Here is a 22,941-nt window from a genome sequence, read left to right as displayed (position 1 = left end):
AGCGCGGCGCCTCCTCGCGTCGCCACGACACCACCGCCCGCGACGGCGGCAGGCCACCTCCCTGGCTCCGCATCTCCTCTTCCTCCTCAGCCTCGCGCGTGTGCTGCCGCACATGCGCCAAATGCGAGCTGGCGCTGGAGGAGACTCGCGCCGCTCGTACCGCTCTGCTCCTCGGTTCGAGCAATGGGTGCGTTCCCCGCGGCTGCAGTCGAGTTTCCTTCAATTTCTCTCGAAGATGGGACATTTTTTTTTCAACTTAAGCTTTGCAGGTACAACATGATCTCAGTGCTCATTGTTTGCAGATTCAAAGGTCAATCCATATAGCTTCGCGTTGACAAGCCTCGCGAATGGCGACGGTGGCAGCTACGGCAGCTATTACAGCCTCCCTGCCCTCGAAGACGAGCGAATCGGTAATCTAACATCCCAAATCGAAATCATTCTTTGGTCACAACCAGTCGCATAGTGCAGTCAATCCATCTGGTATTATTGCAATATGCAAAGCTGCATTTTGTGTGCCTCGAGAAGCATGCAAGTAGTGATGTAACTGTAAGGATGGTACATAATAGTAGTACCTCAGTTGTTGCTTCCATGAAGCAAAGACAATTTTAATGCTGCGTACATCTAAAAAGATAACCGCTGACAGACCAGTGCTTGGTTGTCCCTTTCCAGATAAATTGCCATACGCAGTCCTAGTGCTCCTCGAATCTGCGATACGAAACTGTGATGGGTCCCAAATAACAAAGGATGATGTGGAGAAGATCATGGACTGGGAGAAGACTTCAGACGAGCAAGTTGAGATACCGTTCAAGCCTGCTCGTGTGATTCTCCAGGTATACATGTCTTGAACATCATATTTGATTCCCATATAGAAAAAAATCTACTCCATGTGCAGGGCTTTGTAATGATATCCTGAAATTAGGATTTCACCGGTGTACCTGTCCTTGTTGACTTTGCAAGCATGCGGGATGCAATGTCTAGATTAGGTGACGATCCTGATAAGATTAATCCAATGGTATGTCTTGTCTTATCTATTTTTCTTGCAAGAATCCAATTTTTTTGTATAGTCATTCTTAGTTTCGCACTAATGCATTCAGGTTCCAGCCGACCTTGTAATTGATCACTCAGTGACAGCCGATGTGGTGAGGATGGAAAGTGCAGTACAGGCCAATATGGAACTGGAGTTTGAAAGGAACAAGGAGCGGTTTGCCTGTCTCAAATGGGGGTCTTCTGCATTTCACAACATGCTTATCATACCTCCTGGCTCTGGCATTGTTCATCAGGTAACAATCACGTCCAGGATTTAATCTTTGAACTTCATTTGTGATCATTTCTTGTTATTTAGTGTAGGTAAATCTTGAATATCTTGGGAGAGTCGTTTTCAACACAAATGGCGTAGTTTATCCTGATAGTGTTGTGGGGACTGATTCTCACACTACAATGATTAATGGACTCGGAATTCTTGGTTGGGGAGTAGTAGGAATTGATGCTGAGGCAGCTATGCTTGGTCAGGTAAATGATGAAATCTTTTACAACTAAGTTGTCTGTCATCTTATTATTCATTTTGTCTTGTACCATGCTCACTATGTTACCTGCCATCTAATTATTCATTTTTTCTTGCATATGTGATCAGCCGATGAGCATGGTATTGCCTGGTGTTGTGGGATTCAAGCTATATGGAACACTACGGAATGGGGTCACAGCAACGGATCTAGTTCTAACAGTTACTCAAATGCTGCGGAAACATGGCGTTGTTGGAAAGTTTGTTGAGTTCTATGGTATTAATTCTGACAGCATCTGTAACTTTTTTTCATCCCACTTCTTTTTTTTTTTGCCTTGCAACCTTCTAACAATCTCAATGTAGGCAGAGGTCTGGCAGAACTTGCATTAGCTGATAGAGCAACTATAGCAAATATGGTACCAGAGTATGGAGCGACTGCTGGTTTCTTTCCAGTTGACCATATTAGCTTAGAATATCTCAAAATGACAGGAAGAAACGACGAAACTGTGAGTATCATGTTATGTTTATATTCTGTAACTATGCAGCATCTACTTCATAACCTTGTGTATGATAGAAGAAGGCTGGTGCCCATGTTAAAGCACCACTTTTCTATTTAAGTCTTTGTATCATGCTATAGCATATTCTGAATATGCTTGTATCGGTGTCTTAAGGTGTCTTAAGAGTAGTAGCATATTTCCTAGAATATGCCGTTTGGAGTCTATATATGTATCAAGACTGCCCTTTGGGCCTCTTTGAGTGAAATGAAAAATCCATTTGGGCCAATAATTGGTATCTAGAGCCTAGGGTTCCACTCATCTCTCTCCAATCCTCTCTCTCCACCTGACGCGCAGCCACCTTCTCCTGGCGGCGCATCTGCCCTGCCCGTAGGTTTCCTCCCTGCAGGCGGTGCCGTCTCTCTTCTTCTCCAGCCTGATTCCTTCCCGTCGGTGTCCGGCGGCGAGGCGCGGCCCGAGCGGACCAGGAGCGGCGATGGCCCGGATCCGGCAGGAGGCCGGCGCAGCGGCGTGGGAGCGCAGGAGGCCAGAGCGCACAGCAGGCGGACCCATGGGAGCGGCGGCTCCTCTCCTGGAGCGTGGTTTCTTCCCCAGCGGTGCAGCGACTCCCCTCCGGTGACTCTACTCTCCTCTACGACAAGCTTCTTCAATTCAGCCCATGGCTTCTCCTGCACCTAGCCGCACCTCCGGCGGCGGATCCATCTCGTCGAGCGCGAGGCGCCGGCGCACGGAGGATGCGGCGGTGCTAGAGGCCGTGACAACTGCAGCAGAAGCAGAGCGCACGCGGGGACCGGCAGCGCGCGGCGCAGGCGGAGCGGGAGGCTCTGGAGGCGGCGGCGGCCGTAGTAGCTCTGCATCGCGCTGCGCGCGTGGACCAGCGCGCTCTGGAGTGCGGGGGCCGTGTCGCAACAGCCCAACGTGCGGAGGCCTGCGACGGCAACCTTGGCTCTGGCCGACGATGACCTGGGGTCGGAGGACGACATCAACATTGTGGCCGAGCTCAGGCGGGCAGAGAGGCATCGACGCCTCTCCCCGTCGCCGGAGCAGCGGCGACGTGCTTCTCCTTCCCCAGAGCGGCGACGGGGTCGCCCAGGGCAGCGGGGTGGATCCCCCGATGATCTTCAAGGACTGCGGCGGCGGTACCGTGGCCGGTGCTCACGAAGATGAACTACACCAAATGGAGCTCGATGATGAAGGTCAAGCTGCAGGCGCGGTAGATGTGGGACGCGATGAAGTACGGCGACATCTGCCGCCATGTGGACCGGCGTGCCCTCGAGTCCCTTCTCGCGGCCATCCCGCCGGAGATGGTGCCCGTCCTCGCCGACAAGCCCACCGCCAAGGAAGCGTGGGAGGCCATCGCCAAGGTGCGTATCGGTAGGGACTGTGTGCGGCGGCCCACTCTCCAGAAGCTTCGGCAGGAGTGGGATCGCTTGGCCTTCTGGCCGGGTGAGGACATCGACGACTTCACCCTCCGCCTCTCCATCTTGATGCAGCAGCTGAAGCGGTTCGGCGACGACGACGTCAACAAGGAGCGGGCGGTCGAGAAGCTCCTCCTCATCGTCCTCGATAGGTACACTCAGGTCGCCCTAGTGGTGGAGACGCTGTTGGACCTCTCTGATCTCACGATCGAGGCGGTGACGGGCCGTCTCAAGGCCGTCGACGACCTCAAGCTATCTCCCGTCAAGCCGACCACCACGGGCAGCAAGCTTCCACCCACTGAGTAACAGCGGTGTGTTCGTCAGGGTGAGCGGAAGAAGGGGGAGGCCTCGAGCTCGACAAGCGGCTGCAAGCGCAAGCCGCGCAAGGAGCGCAAGGCTCCCCTATCGCGCCGAGGTGCTGATGGCGGCACACTCCAGCTAGTGCAAGGCCGCCCGCAGTGACTCCTGCCACAACTGTGGCAATGCTGACCATTGGGCCAAGGACTGTAGGCAGCCAAAGCGTGGTAGTCAGGCTCACGTCGCGGAGGCTCGTGTCGACAACGAGCCGGCCCTCTTCCCAATGCACGGGAGTGTCAAGCTACGCTCCTCTCCCGTGCCGGCCGTCACCGCGCTCCTCCACTTCGACGAGCCGCGAGCTCACGCTTTCCTCGGGAAGGGCGCGACGAGAAGATCGATGGATGGTACCTCGACACCGGTGCCACCCACCACATGACCAGGCGGCGCAAGTACTTCTCAGACCTGGACTCCACCGTGAGAGGCTCCGTCAAGTTCGGGGATGCCTTCGCCATGGAGATCGAGTGTGCCGGATCCATCATCTTCATCGTGAAGACCGGCGAGCACCGGATGCTCACCGGTGTCTACTACATCCCAGCGCTGCGGAACTCGATCATTAGCTTGGGATAGCTGGATGAGAACGGGTCGCGCATGGAGATCAATCATGGACTGCTACGCATCCGGGACACTTGTCGTCGTCTTCTTGCTAAGGTGAGCAGGGGAGCAATCGCCTCTATGTTCTCCACGCAGAGGTGGTACGGCCTCTTTGCCTTGCAGCTCGACGTGACGACGATGCGTGGCAGTGGCACGAGCACTTTGGGCACCTCAACTTTGAGGCCCTGAGGCAGCTCGGTGCCAAGGAGATGCTGCGGGGCATGCCGCACATCGACCACGTGGAGCAGTTCTGCGACACGTGCATGCCGGTGAAGCAGCAGTGCCTCCCCTTCCTGCACCGGCGAGCTTCCGCGCCAAGGACAAGCTGGAGCTTGTGCACGGCGACCTCTACAGCCCATCACACCGGCTACTCCTGGAGGCGGACGCTACTTCCTCGTCCTCATCGACGACATCTCCCGCTACATGTGGGCGATCCTCCTAGCCACCAAGGTAGCTGCTTCGGACGCCATCAATCGTCATCAAGCCGCTGCGGAAAAGGAATGTGGCCGCAAGCTCCATGTGCTGCGTATGGACAACGGCGGCGAGTTCACGACAGCTGAGTTCGCGGCGTACTACACCAACAAGGGCATCTAGCGCCACTACTCCGCGCCGTACACTCCACAGCAGAACGGCGTCGTCGAGCGCCGCGAGCAGACGGTGGTGGCCACCGCTCGTGCCCTCCTCAAGTAGAGGGGGATGCCGGCCATCTACTGGGGTGAGGCGGTGATGACCGCCGTTCATCTGCTCAACCGCTCGTCTACCAAGGCACTCGATGGCAAGACGCCATACAAGGTGTGGCACGATCGCACACTGGCGGTCAGCCACCTTCGCGTCTTCGGCTGCGTTGCATTCGTTAAGGAGCTTGGCCACGCCGGCAAGCTCGACAACAGGAGCACTCCCGGGGTCTTCATCGGCTACGCGGATAGCGTGAAGGCCTACCTCATCCTCGACCCTGTGACAAAGCGTGTGCGCATCGCGTGAGACATTGTGTTCGACGAGGGGCGAGGTTGGGTGGGACAAGGTGGTGGACGATAGCTCGACTTCGATGATCAGCAACTTCGTCATCGAGTACGTCCACTTCGAGGGAGCCGGGGGAGCTGGAAGCTCTTCTTCACCGAGCGTGCCTGCCCCAGCTCCAGGATCACCACCAGCTCCGACGAGCCCTCCTCCACTAACACCGCCAGCCACGCCCCGTTCTCCTTCACTGATGCCTCGTACGTCTACGCCGGCGCCTTGTCCACCTATGTTGGCACCCACTCCTCCAGGCTCAGCACCGCCAGCTTCGGTCTGCGACGAGCGTCGCTCAGTGGAGTTCGTCACGCCGCTCTCCAACGATGGGGACCGCGTCGACGCGGACCACGTCGGCGAGCCTTTGCGGTACCGCACCGTGGAGGACATCCTCGGCGAGCAGCCGGTACCTGGACTTGTATCGCACGACTTCGAGGTGGAGCTGCACCTGACACAGGACGACGGTGAGCCTCATTCCTCAGCTGAGGCGGAGGAACATGCAACCGGTGAGCCTCGTTCCTTCGCTGAGGCGGAGTAACATGTGGCCTGGCACGCCGCGATGTAGCTAGAGATGGACACCATTGAGAAGAACCAAACTTGGGAGCTTGCGGATCTCCCTGCCGGCCACTGCGCGATCACCCTCAAGTGGGTGTTCAAGCTGAAGAAAGATGAAGCCGGTGCGGTCTTCAAGTACAAGGCCTGACTGGTTGCACGTGGGTTCATGCAGCAGGAGGGAGTTGACTTTGGCGACGCCTTCATACTTTTTGCGTGGATGGAGTCCGTGCGTCTCCTCCTCGCGCTGGCAGCCCAGGAGGGCAGGCGCGTCCACCACATGGACGTCAAGTCTTCCTTTCTCAACGGTGACTTGAAGGAGGAGGTCTACGTCCACCAGCCGCCGGGTTTCGTCATCCCCGGCAAGGAGGCAAGGTCCTTCGCCTGCGCAAGGCCCTCTACGGCTTGCGGTTGGCACCGAGGGGTGTGGAACGCCAAGCTGGATGGCACCCTCAGGTCCATGGGGTTCGTGCAAAGCCCGCACGAAGCGGCCGTCTACCGGCGGGGCAAGGGCGGCAATGCCCTGCTGGTTGTTAGTATCGAAACTCTTACTCTCATCGAGAGGATGACACTAGGCGTTGGGGTAATTTTCTGGTTTACTTCTCACACAATGCCATGCCAACTTGAGGGGTTGGGGATACATATTTATACCTAGCCAAGGCAGCCAAGCATATGCCAAGATACTAGTCTAAGATGCTAGTCTAAAAGCTAGTGATGCTTAGTCTAAGATGCTGTCCTAGATGCTGTCTAAAAGCTAGTCTAAGATACTATCCTAGATGCTGTCTAAAAGCTAGTCTAAAATGTTGTCCTAGATGCTGTTCTAAAAGCTTAGTCTAAGATGCTGTCCTAGTTGGGGCAGCAAGACCACCATGCCGAGGACCACAAAGACCAACAGTACAAAGACTTATCCCATCATTCCCCCCCTAAGTCTTGTACGTCGTCTTGTGGGAAAATTGGACCATCCCGGTCCGAGAACAAAGCTCAAGGAACTTGATTCTCCTAAGGGGCTTGGTGAGCAGGTCCGCAAGCTGGTCCTTGGTGTTGATGTAGCTTGCCTTGATGCTCCCTTCCTCCAAGCAGTCTCGGATGAAGTGGTACCTCACCCGGATGTGCTTGCTCCGTTCATGGAAAACGGGGTTCTTTGCCAGGGCTAGAGCGGACTTGCTGTCTACCCTGAGCTCCACCGCTCCAGTGCCTCTGCCGAGAAGATCACCAACCAGTCGAGCGAGCCAGAGCGCCTGAGTCGAAGCGGTGGAGGTTGCTATGTACTCGGCCTTGCAGCTGGACAGAGCCAGCAGGCCACCACCTGCTGCTTGACAGACTGCCAGCTGACGAGGCACTTGCCGAGGAAGAAGAGGGTCCCGCTCGTGCTCTTGCTGGTGTCGATGCCGCCGGCGTGGTTGCTGTCGCTGTACCCGACGAAGTGTGCCTCCCCAGGACACCTCGGGTAGTAGAGACCATGGTTGAGAGTCCCCGCAACGTAGCGGATGATCCTCTTCACAGCCTGCTAGTGCTCCGTCGTTGGTCGCTGCATGAACCGACTAACGTAGCCGACAGAGACTGCCAAGTCCGGCCGTGTGTGAGCGAGGTAGCGAAGGCTCCCCACAAGATGCCGGTATTGCGTAGCGTCCACCTCCTCCGTCGTACTGTCGCGGCTCAGATTTAGCCTCTCCTCCATCGGAGTGAGAGCTGGGTTGCAGTCGGTGAGCCCAGCCAGCTCAACGACGTGCTTGGTGTAGGCGGTGTGTCGAAGCGTGATCCCGGAGTCGTCCTGATGCACCTCGATCCCCAAGTAGAAGGAGAGCCCCACAAGACGCTGGTATTGCCTAGCGTCCACCTTCTCCGTCGTGCTGTCGCGGCTCAGCTTCAGCCTCTCCTCCATCGGAGTGAGAGCTGGGTTGCAGTCGGTGAGCCCAGCCAGCTCAACGACGCGCTTGGTGTAGGCGGTCTGTCGAAGCGTGATCCCGGAGTCGTCCTGGTGCACCTCGATCCCCAGGTAGAAGGAGAAAGGTCCCAGGTCACTCATCTGGAAGGTGGCCTTCATCTCTTCCTTGAACGCCACCACCTCCGCATCCTTGGTACCGGTGATCACCAAGTCGTCGACATAGACACCCACTAGCAGGGCGTTTCCTCCATTGCCCCACCGGTAGATGGCTGCCTCGTGCGGGCTTTGCTCGAAGCCCATCGCTTTGAGCGTGGAATCCAACTTGGCATTCCACGCCCTCGGTGCCTATCACAAGCCATAGAGGGCCTTTCGCAGGCGTAGCACTTTGCCCTCCTTGTCTGGGATCGCAAACCCCGGCGGCTGGTGCACGTAGACATCCTCCTTCAAATTGCCATTAAGAAACGCCGACTTGACATCCATGTGATGAACTCGCTAGCCTTCCTGGGCAGCCAGCGCAAGGAGTCGCACGGACTCCATCCGTGCCATAGGGGCGAAGGCATCGTCAAAGTCGATCCCCTCCCGCTGCACGAAACCGCGTGCCACCAATTGAGCCTTGTGCTTGATGATGGCGCCGGCTTCATCCCTCTTCAGCTTGAACACCCACTTAAGGGTAATCGGGCGGTGACCACGAGGGAGGTCAGCAAGCTCCCAGGTGCGGTTCTTCTCAACTGCGTCCATCTCCGACTGCATCGCGGCACGCCGTGCCGCGTGTCTCTCGGCTTCTGCAAAAGACCGACGCTCGCCGTCATTGCATGCAAGGTGCAACTGCGCCTCCATATCGCGAGGTACCAGTTCCGGCACTGGCTAGTCGCCGATAAGGTCCTCCATCGTACGATACTGCAACGGTTCGCCGTCGTGGTACACGTCGATGCGCTCCTCGTCATGAGAGAGCAGAGTAGAGAACTCCACCGGGCTATGCTCGACACGAGCTGGTGTTGGAGTAGTCGTGCCCAGAGGGGTGGCTGGTGGTGCTGGAGTGCGTGAGGTCGCCGACGGTAGTGGTGTCGGCGAAGAGCTAGTCGCAGCCGGAGTCGTGGTTGGGGAGCGTGGCACTGCCGGAGTAGCGAGCGCCAGGATCAGTGGAGGCTCGGGGACTGGGGTAGGCACGCTCGGTGAAGAGGAGCTGCGTACTCCCCCAGCTCCCTCGAAGTGGACATACTCGATAGTGAAGTCGTCGTACGTCGGAGTCGAGCCGTCTTCCGCCGCCTTGTCCCATGCCCATCCTCGCCCTTCGTTGAACACTACGTCGCGCGCCGTGCGCACACACTGTGCACTGGGTCGAGAATGAGGTAGGCCTTTGAGCCCTCCGCGTAGCCGATGAACACCTCCGGAGTGCTCCTGTCGTCGAGCTTGCCGACGTGGCCAAGCTCCTTGGCGCGAGGCAGCCGAAGACCCGCAGGTGGGAGACCGCCGGCTTGCGCCTATGCCAAGCCTCATACGGCGTCCTGCTGTTGAGAGCCTTGGTAGGCGAGCGGTTGAGGATATAGACAGCTGTCACCACCGCCTCTCCCCAGAAGATAGCCGGCATCCCCCTCTGCTTGAGGAGGGCCCGAGCCATCCCCACAACCGTCTGGTTGCGCCGCTCGACGACGCCATTCTGCTGCGGGCTGTACGGCGTGGAGTAGTGGTGCTGAATGCCCTCAACAGCGCAGTATGACGCGAATTCAGCCGCTGTGAATTCGCCGCCATTGTCGGTGCGCAGTACGCGTAGCTTGCGGCCGCACTCCGCCTCCGCAGCTTCTCCCTTGCTGCTGAGGACCATCACCCACATGTAGCGGGAGAGGTCGTCGATGAGCAACAGGAAGTAACATCGTCCTCCCGGTGTGGCCTGTGTAACCGGGCGACACAAGTCCCCATGCACGAGCTCGAGCCGCTCCTTGGCTCAGAAGCTCGTCTGCTGGGGAACGGGGAGCCGCCTCTGCTTCGTCAACACACAGACGTAGCAGAACTGCTCCACGTGGTCGAGGCATGGCAGGCCTCTCACCATCTCCTTGGCACTGAGCCACTTCAGGGCCTCGAAGTGAAGGTGCCCAGAGCGCTCGTGCCACTGCCACGCCTCGTCGTCTTGACGAGCAGCGAGACAGAGGGGCTATGCCACCTGCACATTAAGGACGTAGAGTCGATTTGCACCTCTGGTTACCTTGGCAAGAAGGCGACGATGGCGATCCCAAATCCTCAGGACTCCATCCTTGATCTCCACGTGCGAACCGTTCTCATCCAGCTGTCCCAAGCTGATGATGGAGTTCCTTAACGTGGGGATGTAGTAGACTCCGGTGAGCAACCTGTGCTCACCAGCCTCGGCGGTGAAGATGATGGAGCCGACGCCCTTGATCTCCACGCCGGAGGCATCCCCAAACTTGATGGAGCCTCGGACGCTGGAGTCAAGCTCGGTGAAGAACTCTCGCCGTCCGGTCATGTGATGGGTGGCGCCCGTGTCGAGGCACCACCCGTCAGTCTTATCGTTGTTGGAGGCGTCGCCGAGAAAGGCGTGTGCCCTCGGCTCATCAAGGTGGAGGAGAGCCGTTGCGGCCGATACCGCTGGAGGTAGCTCGATGCTTGCGTGTGCCAGGAGTAGAGCTGGCTCCTCCTCCTCCACTTGTGCGATGTGGGCCTGGCCGCGTCGTGGCTGTCGACAGTCCCTGGCCCAATGGCCAACCGGGCCGCAGTTGTGGCAGGCGTCGTCTCGTGCCGGCTTGTGCACGTCGGCGGCGCCGCCTGGGCGCGTCCTCGCACCCCGGCCTGGGCGCCTCAGCGCGCCTTGCGCGGCTTGCCACACCTGCGGCCGCCTGTCAAGGAGGAGGGGGAAGCCCTCCTCCAGTCACCCTGGCAGGCCTCACATTGTTCCCGAGTGCGGTGGAGCTTCCCGGTAATGGTGATAGGCCCCGAGAGAGACTACGGCTCATCGCTGTCGACGACCTTGAGGCGACCTATTGCCTCCTCGATCGACATCGTGGAGAGGTCCAACAGAGACTAGAGCGAGCGAGCGATCTGCTTGTACTTCTTGGGGACGCAGCGAAAGAGCTTCTCAACAGCTCTCTCCTCGTCGTAGGTGTCGTCCCTGTACTGCACCATCTTTTGCAGCAGAGTGTTGAGGCGGAGAGCAAAGTCATCAACGTCCTCATCTGGCTTGAAGGCCAGATTCTCCCACTCCTTGCGAAGTGCCTGTAGCGTGGACTTGCGGGCGCGGTCGCTACCGATACGTGCCGCAGCAATGGCGTCCCAGGCCTCCTTGGCAGTCTGCTTCTTTGAAAGCGAGAACTGCATCTCGGGTGGGACTGCAGCAATGAGGGCATCCAGCGCCCGTCGATCCTCGTCGTGGTCGACGTCGCCGTACCGAATTGCCTCCCACATGTGCCGCACCTGGAGCCTTACCCTCATCACCGCGGCCCACTCGACATAGTTGGTCTTGGTGAGGGTAGGCCACCCACCGCCGGGGCCAATGTCCCTGACAACAGCCTGGATCCTGTGGTGACCATAGCACCGGTCCGGGGAGGGAGAGCTGCGCTGCCTGTAAGATCCGCGATCTCCGTCAACCCGGCCGCCGCCGCCAGAAGTGCCGCCGGCTCGTCCACGCCCGTCTGGGCTGCCGCCACCGCGCCCGTGGGGGTGCGCGGCTGCCCACTGCGCCGCCCGCTCTCCCGCTGCTTCCCTCGCCTGCTTGAGTTCCACGTCGGTGCCATCGTCGGCAGAGGCAGAGCTGCTGATGCTACTGCCGCGTAGAGCCTTGAGCTCCACTGCCGCCGCACGCGCTGCATCCGCCACCGCTGCTGCTTCCACTTCCACCCTTGCTGCTGCCAGTTCCGCCGCCGCCAGCCTTGACGCCCTTGCCGTTGTCGCAGTGGTTTCTGTCGCCACTCGCTCGCGTTCCTCTGCCGCGGCGAGCTCGGCCTCCTACCGGTGCCGCGCGGTCGAGGCGACCGAGCGCTGAGACTGTCCTTCGGACATGGCGCGCTAGTGGGAGGGTGCTGCGTGGAGAGGAGGCTACCTCACACGAGCTGCTGCCCATCTGCGCAGAGGAAGAGGGGTGAGTAGGGACAGCCGGTGTTCCTGCTCCCGGCTGAGGACTAAGGGAGGTGTGGGAGGGAGATGAGCACGAGATGTTTAAGGTACAGGATAGAATGGCTCTGATACCAGTTGTTAGTATCGAAACTCTTACTCTCATCGAGAGGATGACACTAGGAGTTGGGGCAATTTTCTGGTTTACTTCTCACACAATACCATGACAATCTGAGAGGTTGGGGATACATATTTATAGCTGGCCAAGACAGTCAAGCATATGCCTAGATGCTAGTCTAAGATGCTAGTCTAAAAGCTAGTGATGATTAGTCTAAGATGCTGTCCTATATGCTGTCTAAAAGCTAGTCTAAGATGTTGTCCTAGATGCTGTCTGAAAGTTAGTCTAAGATGCTGTTCTAGATGCTGTCCTAAAAGCTTAGTCTAAGATGTTGTCCTAGTTGGGGCAGCAAGACCACCATGCCGAGGACCACAAAGACCAATAGTACAAAGACTTATCCCATCACTGGTGGGCGTCTACGTCGATGACTTGGTGATCACCGGCGCCAAGGACGACAAGATGGAGGCATTCAAGGAGGAGATGAAGGCTGCCTTCCAAATAAGCAACCTGGGGCCCTTCTCCTTCGACTTGGGGATCGAGGTGCACCAGGACAACTCCAGCATCAGTCTTTGACAGACTGCCTACGCTAAGCGCATCGTTGAGCTAGGTGGGCTCACCGATTGCAACCCCTCTCTTGCTCTGATGGAGGAGAGGCTGAAGCTGAGCTGCAACAGCACCGCGGAGGAGGTCGACGCCACAGAGTACCGGCGCCTCGTGGGGAGCCTTTGCTACCTTACTCACACGCGGTCGGACTTGGCGTTCGCCATCGGCTACGTCAGTCGGTTCATGCAGCGACCGACGTCGGAGCATCTGCAAGCCGTCAAGAGGATCATCCGCTACGTCGCAGGCACCCTCGACTACGGCCTGCACTACCCGAGGTGTCCCGGCGCAGCACACTTCATCGGCTATAGCGACAGCGACCACGCTGGCGACATCGACATGAGCAAGAGCACGAGCGGGACGATGTTCTTCCTCGGCAAGTGTCTTGTTTGGCAGTCGATCAAGCAATAGGTGGTGGCTCTATCCAGCTGTGAGGCAGAGTACATCGCTGCTACTTCCTCTTCGACGCAGGCGATCTGGCTGGCTCGAGTGCTGGGTGATCTCCTTGGCAGAGATGCCGAAGCATTGGAGCTCCAGGTGGACAGCAAGTCCGCTCTGGCCCTGGCGAAGAACCCCGTCTTCCATGAGCGCAGCAAGCACATCAGGGTGAAGTATCACTTCATAAGGGGCTGCTTGGAGGATGGGAGCATCAAGGCCAACTACATCAGCACGTAGGACCAGCTCACTGACTTCCTCACCAATTCCCTTGGGAGAGTCAAGTTTCAGGAGCTGCGGTCCAGGATTGGGATGATCAAGATCCCTTAGAAGACTCCACAAGACTTGGGCGTTGCGTACAAGACTTAGGGAGAGAATTGATAGAAGAAGGCTGGTGCCCATGTTAAAGCACCACTTTTCTATTTAAGTCTTTGTGTCATGCTATAGCATATTCACTAGAATATGCTTGTATCGGTGTTTTAAGGTTTCTTAAGAGTCTTGTAGCATATTCCCTAGAATATGCCGTTTGGAGTCTATATATGTATCAAGACTGCCCTTTGGGCCTCTTTGAGTGAAATGAAAAATCCATTTGGGCCAACAGTGTAATGGAGATGTACAAATAAATACTTTAATGTTGTGCTGATTGTTAATGACATAATGTGTAATGAGAACATTATGTGATCCTATATTCTTGTTTGGTAATACTAATACTCCAAATGTTAGGTATCAATAATAGAAGCCTACCTGCGTGCAAACAAAATGTTTGTGGATCATGATGAAGTAAGTTTGATTCTTCAACCTTCTCCATAAACACAAGGGATGATTTTTGATCTCCTCTTGGATTATTTATCAGCCTCAAATAGAACATACATACTCATCATACCTAGAACTGGATCTTAGAAATGTTGAGCCATGTGTTTCAGGTCCAAAGAGGTAATCTGCAGTTACTTTGTGGTTTCTTTAATTCACATATACAGTTTTGATGCAAAGCTCCACAATTGCAGACCTCATGACCGAGTCCCTTTAAAGGACATGAAAACAGACTGGCATGCATGTCTGGACAACAAATGTTGGTTTCAAGGTACGGAAATCAACAACACACTGCCAATTTTCCTGATTACTGTGTGCTATTTTAAATACTCCTCCAGTCAAAAATAGTTGACGTTTCAGACAGTCATATTGGCCTGAAGTTAGTTCTTTTTGGCTCTTATAAACGTGAACTAGTCCTGACCGGAGGGAGTACTTCTTGATCATTAGATTATATGTTGAATTTTTATCTTACAATTCACAAGGGTTCAAGTAGTGAGTTGTGACATAATATCTTCACTTCTATAAAAAACACGGTGGTGGTGGTTGGTTTCACATAAGGATCTTATATGCAATGATCTATAAAACAAACATGATATGTTTTCATCTACTTTTTTTTTTTGAGATTTATATGTCTTCATCTACTTATGTTTGCCTGAGAATACATAGATGACCTTCCAAGTTTTACTTATTTAATTTCTGTTTCTTAATTATATATTTAATTTTTTGATGAAAATAATATTTGTAAACATGATTAGCTGAAATCTTTAGAGCCTAAAACTTATACTTCTATGAAAAATCAATTCCAAGCATGGACTACTGGCTGGTATCAAAGCCAACATATAAGTTTAATACTTACTTCTGTTATGTCAAAATTATGCCTTTTGTACTGTCTTTCCATTCAGTAATCTCCCGCTGGAGTTCAATATATTTGTATGTTCATATTCGCAAAAACTAGTAAGAAATGGAATATGGCTTGGCATAATTGAAGTTAAAATCTTGCTCCAATTTTATGAGTATACATTAAAGATCTAATCGATGCAGGATTTTTGGTAAATAAAACATATGTTGTGTTTTTCCCTTTGAAATCAGTGTAACCAAACTTTTCTCCACGGGTTGAAGGTCCTTTAACCCTTTTCTAAAGATTTTTTTGTTTTTGTTGATGTTGAAAAGCTGACAGCAAGGACAATTCATGTTCTCTGTTTCAGGGTTATGCTATCCCAAAGAATTTGCAGGACAAAGTTGTGAAGTTTGATTTCCATGGGCAAACTGCAGAGATTAAACATGGAAGCATTGTGATAGGTGCTATCACAAGCTGCACAAACACTTCTAACCCTACTGTCATGATAACTTCTGGGTTGGTTGCAAAGAAAGCTTGTGAGTTGGGCCTTGAGGTCAGTACTTGATATAATTATGGATCTTTGTTCGATAATTAATTGAATTGCCCACATTCCTGAGTTCCTATCTCTGATGGGGTACTTACCAATTAGTTAATTTACTTGGCCAGGTCAAACCATGGATTAAGACAAGTCTTGCACCAGGATCAGGAGTTGTTACCAAATATCTGATTATGAGGTTTTCCTTTTACAAATTCGCTCAACATAGATGCAATTTCTTACTCGCCCTATTTATCTAGAAATTCCTTAACTTAATTTAATTGGATGCAATGATTATATGGTACAGTGGTTTGCTGAAGTACTTGAGCGACCTAGGTTTTAATTTGGTAGGGTATGGCTGCACTACTTGTATTGGCAACTCAGGAGACCTTGATGCAAGTGTTGCAGATGCAATAACAGAAAATGGTATGATCCTTTTACATGTCTTACCTCTTCACTTGTCTTGCAAACTGTCATGCCAAAAGCTAAAACTGTTTCATTTTTTTTTCTTGTCAGATGTCATTGTGGCCTCTGTTCTTTCTGGCAACCGTAACTTTGAGGGCCGCATACATCCACTGGCTCGAGCTAACTATCTTGCTTCTCCTCCTCTGGTTGTTGCGTATGCTCTTGCTGGCACTGTAAGTGGAAACATTCTAAACTTATGTTTCTAGAGTTGCATAAAAATACTAGTCATATAAATAAAATCATGGTATGGTATTACATTTTGTGCATGTTCTTGGCATTTTTTTACATCCAAAATAACCTTAGTTATCTTGTTGACTAAAACATGTCAGAGTGTCAATGACGTAATGGTAGAAGAGCTTATTGCAATTTGTGGAACACCTAGATGCTTATTATTGGTATGTTTTCTTTAGGTTGACATCAATTTTGAGGAAGAGCCAATTGCAACAGGAAAGAGCAATAGACCAATCTTTCTTAAGGACATATGGCCATCTTCTGATAAAGTTGCAGAGGTAAGGAAGCATGCCTGACACGCAACAGATGCACTGATCTGGCGATATAAAAGTTCAACATTCCATTCACATCGTTATCAAGCACCATAATTTATATCAGTTTAGAGATATAATTACGTCTTGCTGTCAATGATGTTTGCAGTTAACATGTTGGCAGCAGAAACTAGAACCAGGGGTAGTTCAGGTTTTCAGCTTTTTGCCAGCAATCCAACTAATTATGACCTCAAATTAGTCTGGTTTTGCATTTGCCTCCATAAATTTGAATTTTTTGTTGACGCAAAATCCAGTCAACACACCGAATTCGCTAGAACGCGCGGATCGCAAACGGATCAGATAGCTGTGAGTCTGCGATAACTGGTCAGACCGGTTTCAAGGACGGGTCAGGCCGGTTTCCTCAGGCTTTGCCGGAATCGGTCGCCCGAGGAGGATAACGGCCACAATTACGTGATGAAGGATGGCTAGGTTTACAAGCAAACCAGCAAAGGATAACCAACGCAAGTATGTGACAAAGAATGACTAGTTTACGAGCAAACTAGCAAAGGTCATCGAAGCTCTCGCCCGGGAGGGGACCCGTCAGGGCGTGGACGTCACTGACGTGCCCTAGGTTGACCAGCAAGCCTAGGACGCCATCTATGGTTGTGGAGATCAGTAGATGAACAGCAAGAGAGGTTGGAAGAGAGATTTAGGGTTTAGGAGGTAAAAAGTAGATGCATAGTAGATTTGTTCGATTGGATATCTCTCGATCAGCCGTGGCCCTTCATATATATATATAGGGTGGGAAGATCTGAACCCAATAGGAGTTGAAACTCATACAAATCTCGTGTCAAAATACAACTAACTCGGATTGGCCTTTTAAGACTGGTCTGACCGGTCCTCCAACCGGTATGACCGCCCCGGACCGGTCTGACTGGTCTCACCTAGGTGCAGGTCTTCCTGGAGCCATAACTTCCTCATCCAGACTCCAAATTGAATGTTCTATATATGAGTTTCGATCATCTCGACGAGATCTACGCACTGGTGCAATCCAATTAATAATTTGACAATATTATCCATACCGATCTGACCGGTTTATATGACTCGGTTTGCCTAGATTGTCCAGCAAACCTGAATTGTGCCAAATTTGGTTGTCAACAACTTTCAATACCTGATCACTGGAAGTAGAAAAGTAGAGTTCATTATTCCCAGACCAGAAATCTAGAAAACTGTTTCTGGTGCAGTAATCAGCTTTTTTAATGCCAGTCTTATGAGCACTTTCTGTGGGTTCTTCTGCTGATAACCATGAAATTTCTAAAGGAGAATTCTTTTTGTTGAATATGTAAAACCTAGGTTGTGCAATCCAATGTCTTGGTGAATATGTTTAAAAGCACCTACGAGGCAATCACAAATGGTAATCCCATGTGGAACAAGCTGAAAGTTCCAACTGCAGGTGTATACAGTTGGGATCCAAAATCAAGCTACATTCGTGAGCCGCCTTTCTTTAAAGGAATGAGTAGAACTCCACCTGGACCTCATAGTATTAAGGATGCCTACTGCCTGATGAGCTTTGGTGATAGTGTAACAACAGATCATATTTCACCAGCTGGGAGCATTCACAAGGACAGCCCTGCTGCCAAGTATCTTGTTGAGCATGGTGTAAATCCCAAGGATTTTAATTCATATGGCAGCCGCCGTGGAAACTATGAAGTAATGATGAGGGGAACATTTGTTAATATTTGGATTGTCAACAAGCTCTTGGGCGGGGAAGTTGGACCAAAAACAGTTCACATTCCAACCGGAGAGAAGCTTTAATATGATGCTGCAATGGTTAGTGTACTCAAAATTTCTGATCTTTTGAGCATTTCTCTATTGATTTGACATCTCATCTGTAGTTCTAGTTTCTGTATACTATTTTTGGCACTGCTAGTTTCTTCTTTAAGTATGTCCATTGTTCTATCTGTAGAGGTACAAAGCTAATGGGCAAGACACAATTGTCTTGGCTGGTGCTGAATACGGGACTGGAAGCTCGAGGGACTGGGATGCAAAAGGCACTAAGCTGTTGGTATGGACTATACTATAAAAGTTATACCTTTTTGTGTTTATTCACTTATGAAGCTAATGCAACAGCGTAAATTTTATGGCAGGGTGTTAAGGCTGTGATTGCCAAGAGTTTTGAAAGAATCCATCGGAGCAATTTGGTTGGGATGGGAATAGTTCCTTTGTGCTTCAAGTCTGGGGAGGATATGGAGTCACTTGGTTTAACTGGTCATGAGCAGTACACAATTCATCTTCCAACAAGTGTGCATGAGATGCGACCTGGCCAGGATATTGTTGTTGCTACGAACACCGGAAAGTCATTCACATGCATTCTTCACTTTGACACGGAGGTAAATGGAGCCTTTGCTTTTTGATTACTTTATAGCTTGGGGAAATCCCTTCCCTGCCATTGCAATTTCCCACAAAATTTTCAATGGTAAATAAAGTTGATGCTGAAACGAACTTATACATCTGCAGATGCAGTTGCTGCCTTTTGTCAGTCAGGCTTATAGCTAATGTTGCTTTTTTTCATGTCAAAGAACTACAAGCTGAGAAGTTGTACGATATAATTCTGGAGTTGATCATGTGTTGAAACACTAATATATAATTTACTTAATTATAATGAATTAGGGTGCAGACATTTAATTTTGTGTAACCAACGACTTGCACATCCGAGTGCACTTTTTTATGCTAGTTAGTTTCCTCATGGAATCTATGACACTTAGGATTTAATTTGGGGATTCCTCTTACATGAATTTGTAGGTGGAGTTGGCTTACTTTGATCATGGGGGGATATTGCATTATGTTGTTCGGAAGCTTATCAGTTCAGAATGATAATATTTTTCAATCACATGCTCATGAGACACCAGCTCCAGAAATCTCTATAATTCAGCAATCTGTTTTCTTGTGTGTAATGTGCTCTGTATTGTTGTCAATCATGTGATGTTTCCCTTTTGTTCAATGTAGTAAGTGGCATACTGGTCAAAACTTCTTGCATGTAATATCAAGTAAGTACCAAACAATATACTGATCAAAACAATACACACAGTGTTCTTTCAAAACCCAAATTGAACTAAGCTTGCAACTAATTTGATGTTATCGACTCATCAAGTCCAAGTCCAAATTTGATTACGTACACCTTTCTCAAGCTAATTTAGTTTCTGATTAGCATTTTATTATCAAGTATGCTCATTTTATATTGAAGCGGAAGTATGAACCATAAAACCAGTAAACACATATTGTTTATGTCTATTGCTTCCGATACGAGATGTATGTGGTCTCCCACAAGAGTTTAAGGGTAATGCAGAGAGGTGACTTGTAATTCTTTTAATACAACCATGGTATTATTTATCGAAGAGCCGAACCAGATAAGAAGAGTCAGCTGTGCTGCATATTCTTCAATACTAGTATATCATGCCAACCATTGTTCTATGTCAATCTTACCTGGGTTAGTCCTTGACCAGTTGACCACATGAGTTTATGATTTAGGATTGAGACACTGATGCTGCATACTGTTTAATTTCTAGAGTTGACAAGCACATACTGTTCTTACAAACAATTCTTAAGCTTACAAAGATGTTGCTCACATACAGCATGCATGTCTCTATTCCTGCTCCTCTGAACACGCAAGAGATTTGCACCACTTCTATTCCTGCTCCGGAACCTTGACATTGAGGTCAATGTCGAACAGCCTGCGCCCATCTCCATCATCAGTCGGAGTCGGAGTTGCTACCGGCACCACTGGTGGCGACGACAGGCCATCGTTCCTCTTAGAGTGCTGCCTCATCTGCCCTCCTGATGCCTGCCCACACTGCCACGGCACGTCCAATACTATGGAGAACTGCCCTCTAGGCGGAGACAGGTCGTTGCCGTGCCAACTGTTGTCATCCTCGTCACCGCCTCCAACTTGCTCCTTCGCGTTCTGGCTCTCGGCAGCCATGCTCTGGTGTGCCCTGAGCGAGGAATCGTCCAGTGCCGGGACCACCTTCTCCTTGTGGTGGCCAGCCATATGCCCACCCAGGGCCTGGTGCATGGAGAACTCTGCCTTGCAATGCTTGCAGATGTATGGACGCTTCTCCTTTAGAGTGGGCACAAACTTCGCCTTCTTCCTATGTGCCTCGCTGACTTCTTTGGGCATGTTCCTTCTCTTTTTGGGGATTTTCACAAAGGAACCGCTGTGTTCATCATAATTTCCCACATTACCATCATTGTTGCCCTTGATCTTGGCTGCAGCATAGCCTGTGGCTGATCCTCGGATTCCACCTTCAGCTTGTCCAATGGCATCAAGTTTTCCAAACGAAGGCGGTGGCGGCAGCACTTGTGTGGCCTGTTTATTGTCTTTATACTTGAGTGTGAGTATTCCATGCGCACACAATATCTCTAAGGGGGTTAACTGAGGATCACGTCCGCTATGCTGGGCAGGGGGTCGGTCAATACCTTGGGACGAGGAAGAAGATGATGTGGCGGCTGTAGCGGCTGTCTCCGGTGAGAGCTTCAACTTCTTCACGGGCGGAGTAGTACCTTTATACCCTTTGTTCGGGTGGCTCCGAAGATGACCAAACATTGATTTATCGCTCTTGAAGAATTTCCCGCACTCAGGACATTCAACATCACCACCACTTCCGGAGCTATCCTTGGTTCCACCACTGTTGTCGCCACCTTCATCGTCACCATCTGAGGGCAGCAACCCCTCTTCTTCCTCAGCGCCCGCTTCTCCTACTGCCACCAGCACACCTCTGTCATCGCTCGTGTCCACCCCTTCGTCGGCCAGCTCCTCATCGAAGATGAAATCAGCGTTGTGGCCCTCGAACTCGTCGCGGCCATGGCTTGACATCAACCACGCTCTCCGGATTGGATCTTGGCACAGAAGATTGCCTCCAATCTGGCCTCCGGTCAGCAGGCTACCCGAGACCAGAGACAGCTGGGCGATGCAAACTTGCAGCAGGACCAGCGAGCACAGCAAGCTGCCCTTACTCATCAAGAGGAGCAGTGGGGCAAGGAGTGAGTGAGAGGTGGGAGAGGTCGAGAACGGCGACGACGCCGGGCGGTGGATCTCTGATGGGAGCAGCAGAGAAGAGGGGCATCTGCTTGGCGGCACAAGAGGACGCGCGCGGGGTTGATGGTGAATCCAAATCCTCTTTGGCCTGCCGCTATGGAAAGCCTGGGCTGAGCATCTTGGGGGCCGTGGAAACACGCTCGTCAGTTTTGATCTGATTGATACGTTTCCTTCGGTTGTTGATGGACTTTCTTTCACGCTGCTCGAGCGAGAGGGAGCGTTGGAAGAAGCTCAAGGGTCCGGCTCATTTGGTCGGAAGACTTCGAGTCCACGATGTGCGCAACAGTTTTACATGGAGAAGAATGCTAAGAGACCTGCTGCTAACCCGTGCACGCGGGACGCGCAGGGATCCTGACAGATGGTTAAGCCAAACGGTTCCATTATGTATCTTTCCTTTATCAGGATTCTTCTCCCCTGCCATAGCTCTCTCCCCTCGGCCAAAACAAAATAGCCATATGGTCATGTCAGCTTCCCACCAAATCTGTATGTATACAAGTTTAAGGAAAAATTGAGAAAAAGAGTTTTGAAATATATTTTTATTATTATGTGGCAAAAATTTAAATAAAGCTAGACTAAAAAGTTTCCGATAAAAAGTGAATTTTTTATCCAAGCACAAGAAGCAAATCTGAAGAGTCTTCAATACAATTTTGATTTATTTTTTAAAAATATGTGAGGATCCTACCTTCACTAATGTTAGCGTATGAGCTCTCTCTTTCCCAGCAACGTAATAGATGTCACTTCCAACCTGGAACTGACACACAATCTATTAAAGATGATGATGATTAGACTTTTTTATGATTTTGTGAATTAAAAAATTTAATACCTTAACAATATTAAGAATATAGCAATTACTAATAAAACAAACTCATCTCCAACTGGCTAGTAATTCTTACCACTCTGAGTTTACAGTCATTACAGCAAATATGAACAAGTCATTTATAGCTCTCATATTAATAAGAAATACTATGAGAAAATATGATGATGTCGATCTTGTACAATACAATCATACCAAGTGGGTGTAGTAACAGTGAGATAATTCGTCAATACATGTCTAAAGAAAAGTACAATCTCATCGATAAATTATAAAGCTGTAAGTTTCTAATGCTTTCCATATTAATCTAGAGTTAGCAAATATTTTAAAATATTGATTCAGATTTTTATTTTGTCCACATATTTTATTTAAATTTAGAACTCTTAAAAAATAATAACTCTGCTTATAGAGAATACATGTCACGCCATACAACTAACTTCTTTTGAACGTCATATCTCATACATTTATATGTTGTGCCTATGTTATATCTTAGACAATGTGTTACATCTTAAAAGTAAATACATGTTTTTGGTTGGAGGACCCAATATAACTTAAAATATTAATCAAATCATGACTCAATTAGTTTAAAAGGTATGCACTTATTAGCCTTCTAAGAACTAGCAATTCTCATTAGTCAACCACATTATGCTAAGCAAACTAGTTCTCCTATATATTTAGTATTTAGTACAATGGTAAAATGGTTGAGAGAGTTTATAACTCATATTAATACTTTCAATTGTATCTAGAGAAAAAAAACAATATCATTCTACAACTAAATGAACAGATCTTGTGTCACTTGATTAGCTTGCATACTTAATAGACATGAGCGGTTTTGTTTTGTTTACCACTTGATCGATTCTACTACAAATAAT

General features: G+C 50.6%; 1 protein-coding gene and 1 pseudogene across 1 annotated transcript; one reads left to right on the top strand and one right to left on the bottom strand.

Moving 5' to 3' along the window:
- Positions 1 to 52: 52 nt before the first annotated feature.
- LOC112888816 lies at positions 53 to 19,242 on the top strand (annotated as a pseudogene).
- Positions 19,243 to 19,790: 548 nt separating this feature from the next.
- Positions 19,791 to 21,682, bottom strand: LOC112890871. Its single transcript, XM_025957741.1, has one exon. The coding sequence runs from the start codon at positions 21,178 to 21,180 to the stop codon at positions 19,849 to 19,851; it is 1,332 nt and encodes a 443-aa protein (XP_025813526.1). The 5' UTR covers positions 21,181 to 21,682; the 3' UTR covers positions 19,791 to 19,848.
- Positions 21,683 to 22,941: the final 1,259 nt, after the last annotated feature.

Source organism: Panicum hallii, chromosome 4, assembly GCF_002211085.1.
Source record: "Panicum hallii strain FIL2 chromosome 4, PHallii_v3.1, whole genome shotgun sequence".
In the NCBI taxonomy this organism is placed as follows: domain Eukaryota; kingdom Viridiplantae; phylum Streptophyta; class Magnoliopsida; order Poales; family Poaceae; genus Panicum; species Panicum hallii.
This window is presented reverse-complemented; position numbering and strand designations above follow the sequence as displayed.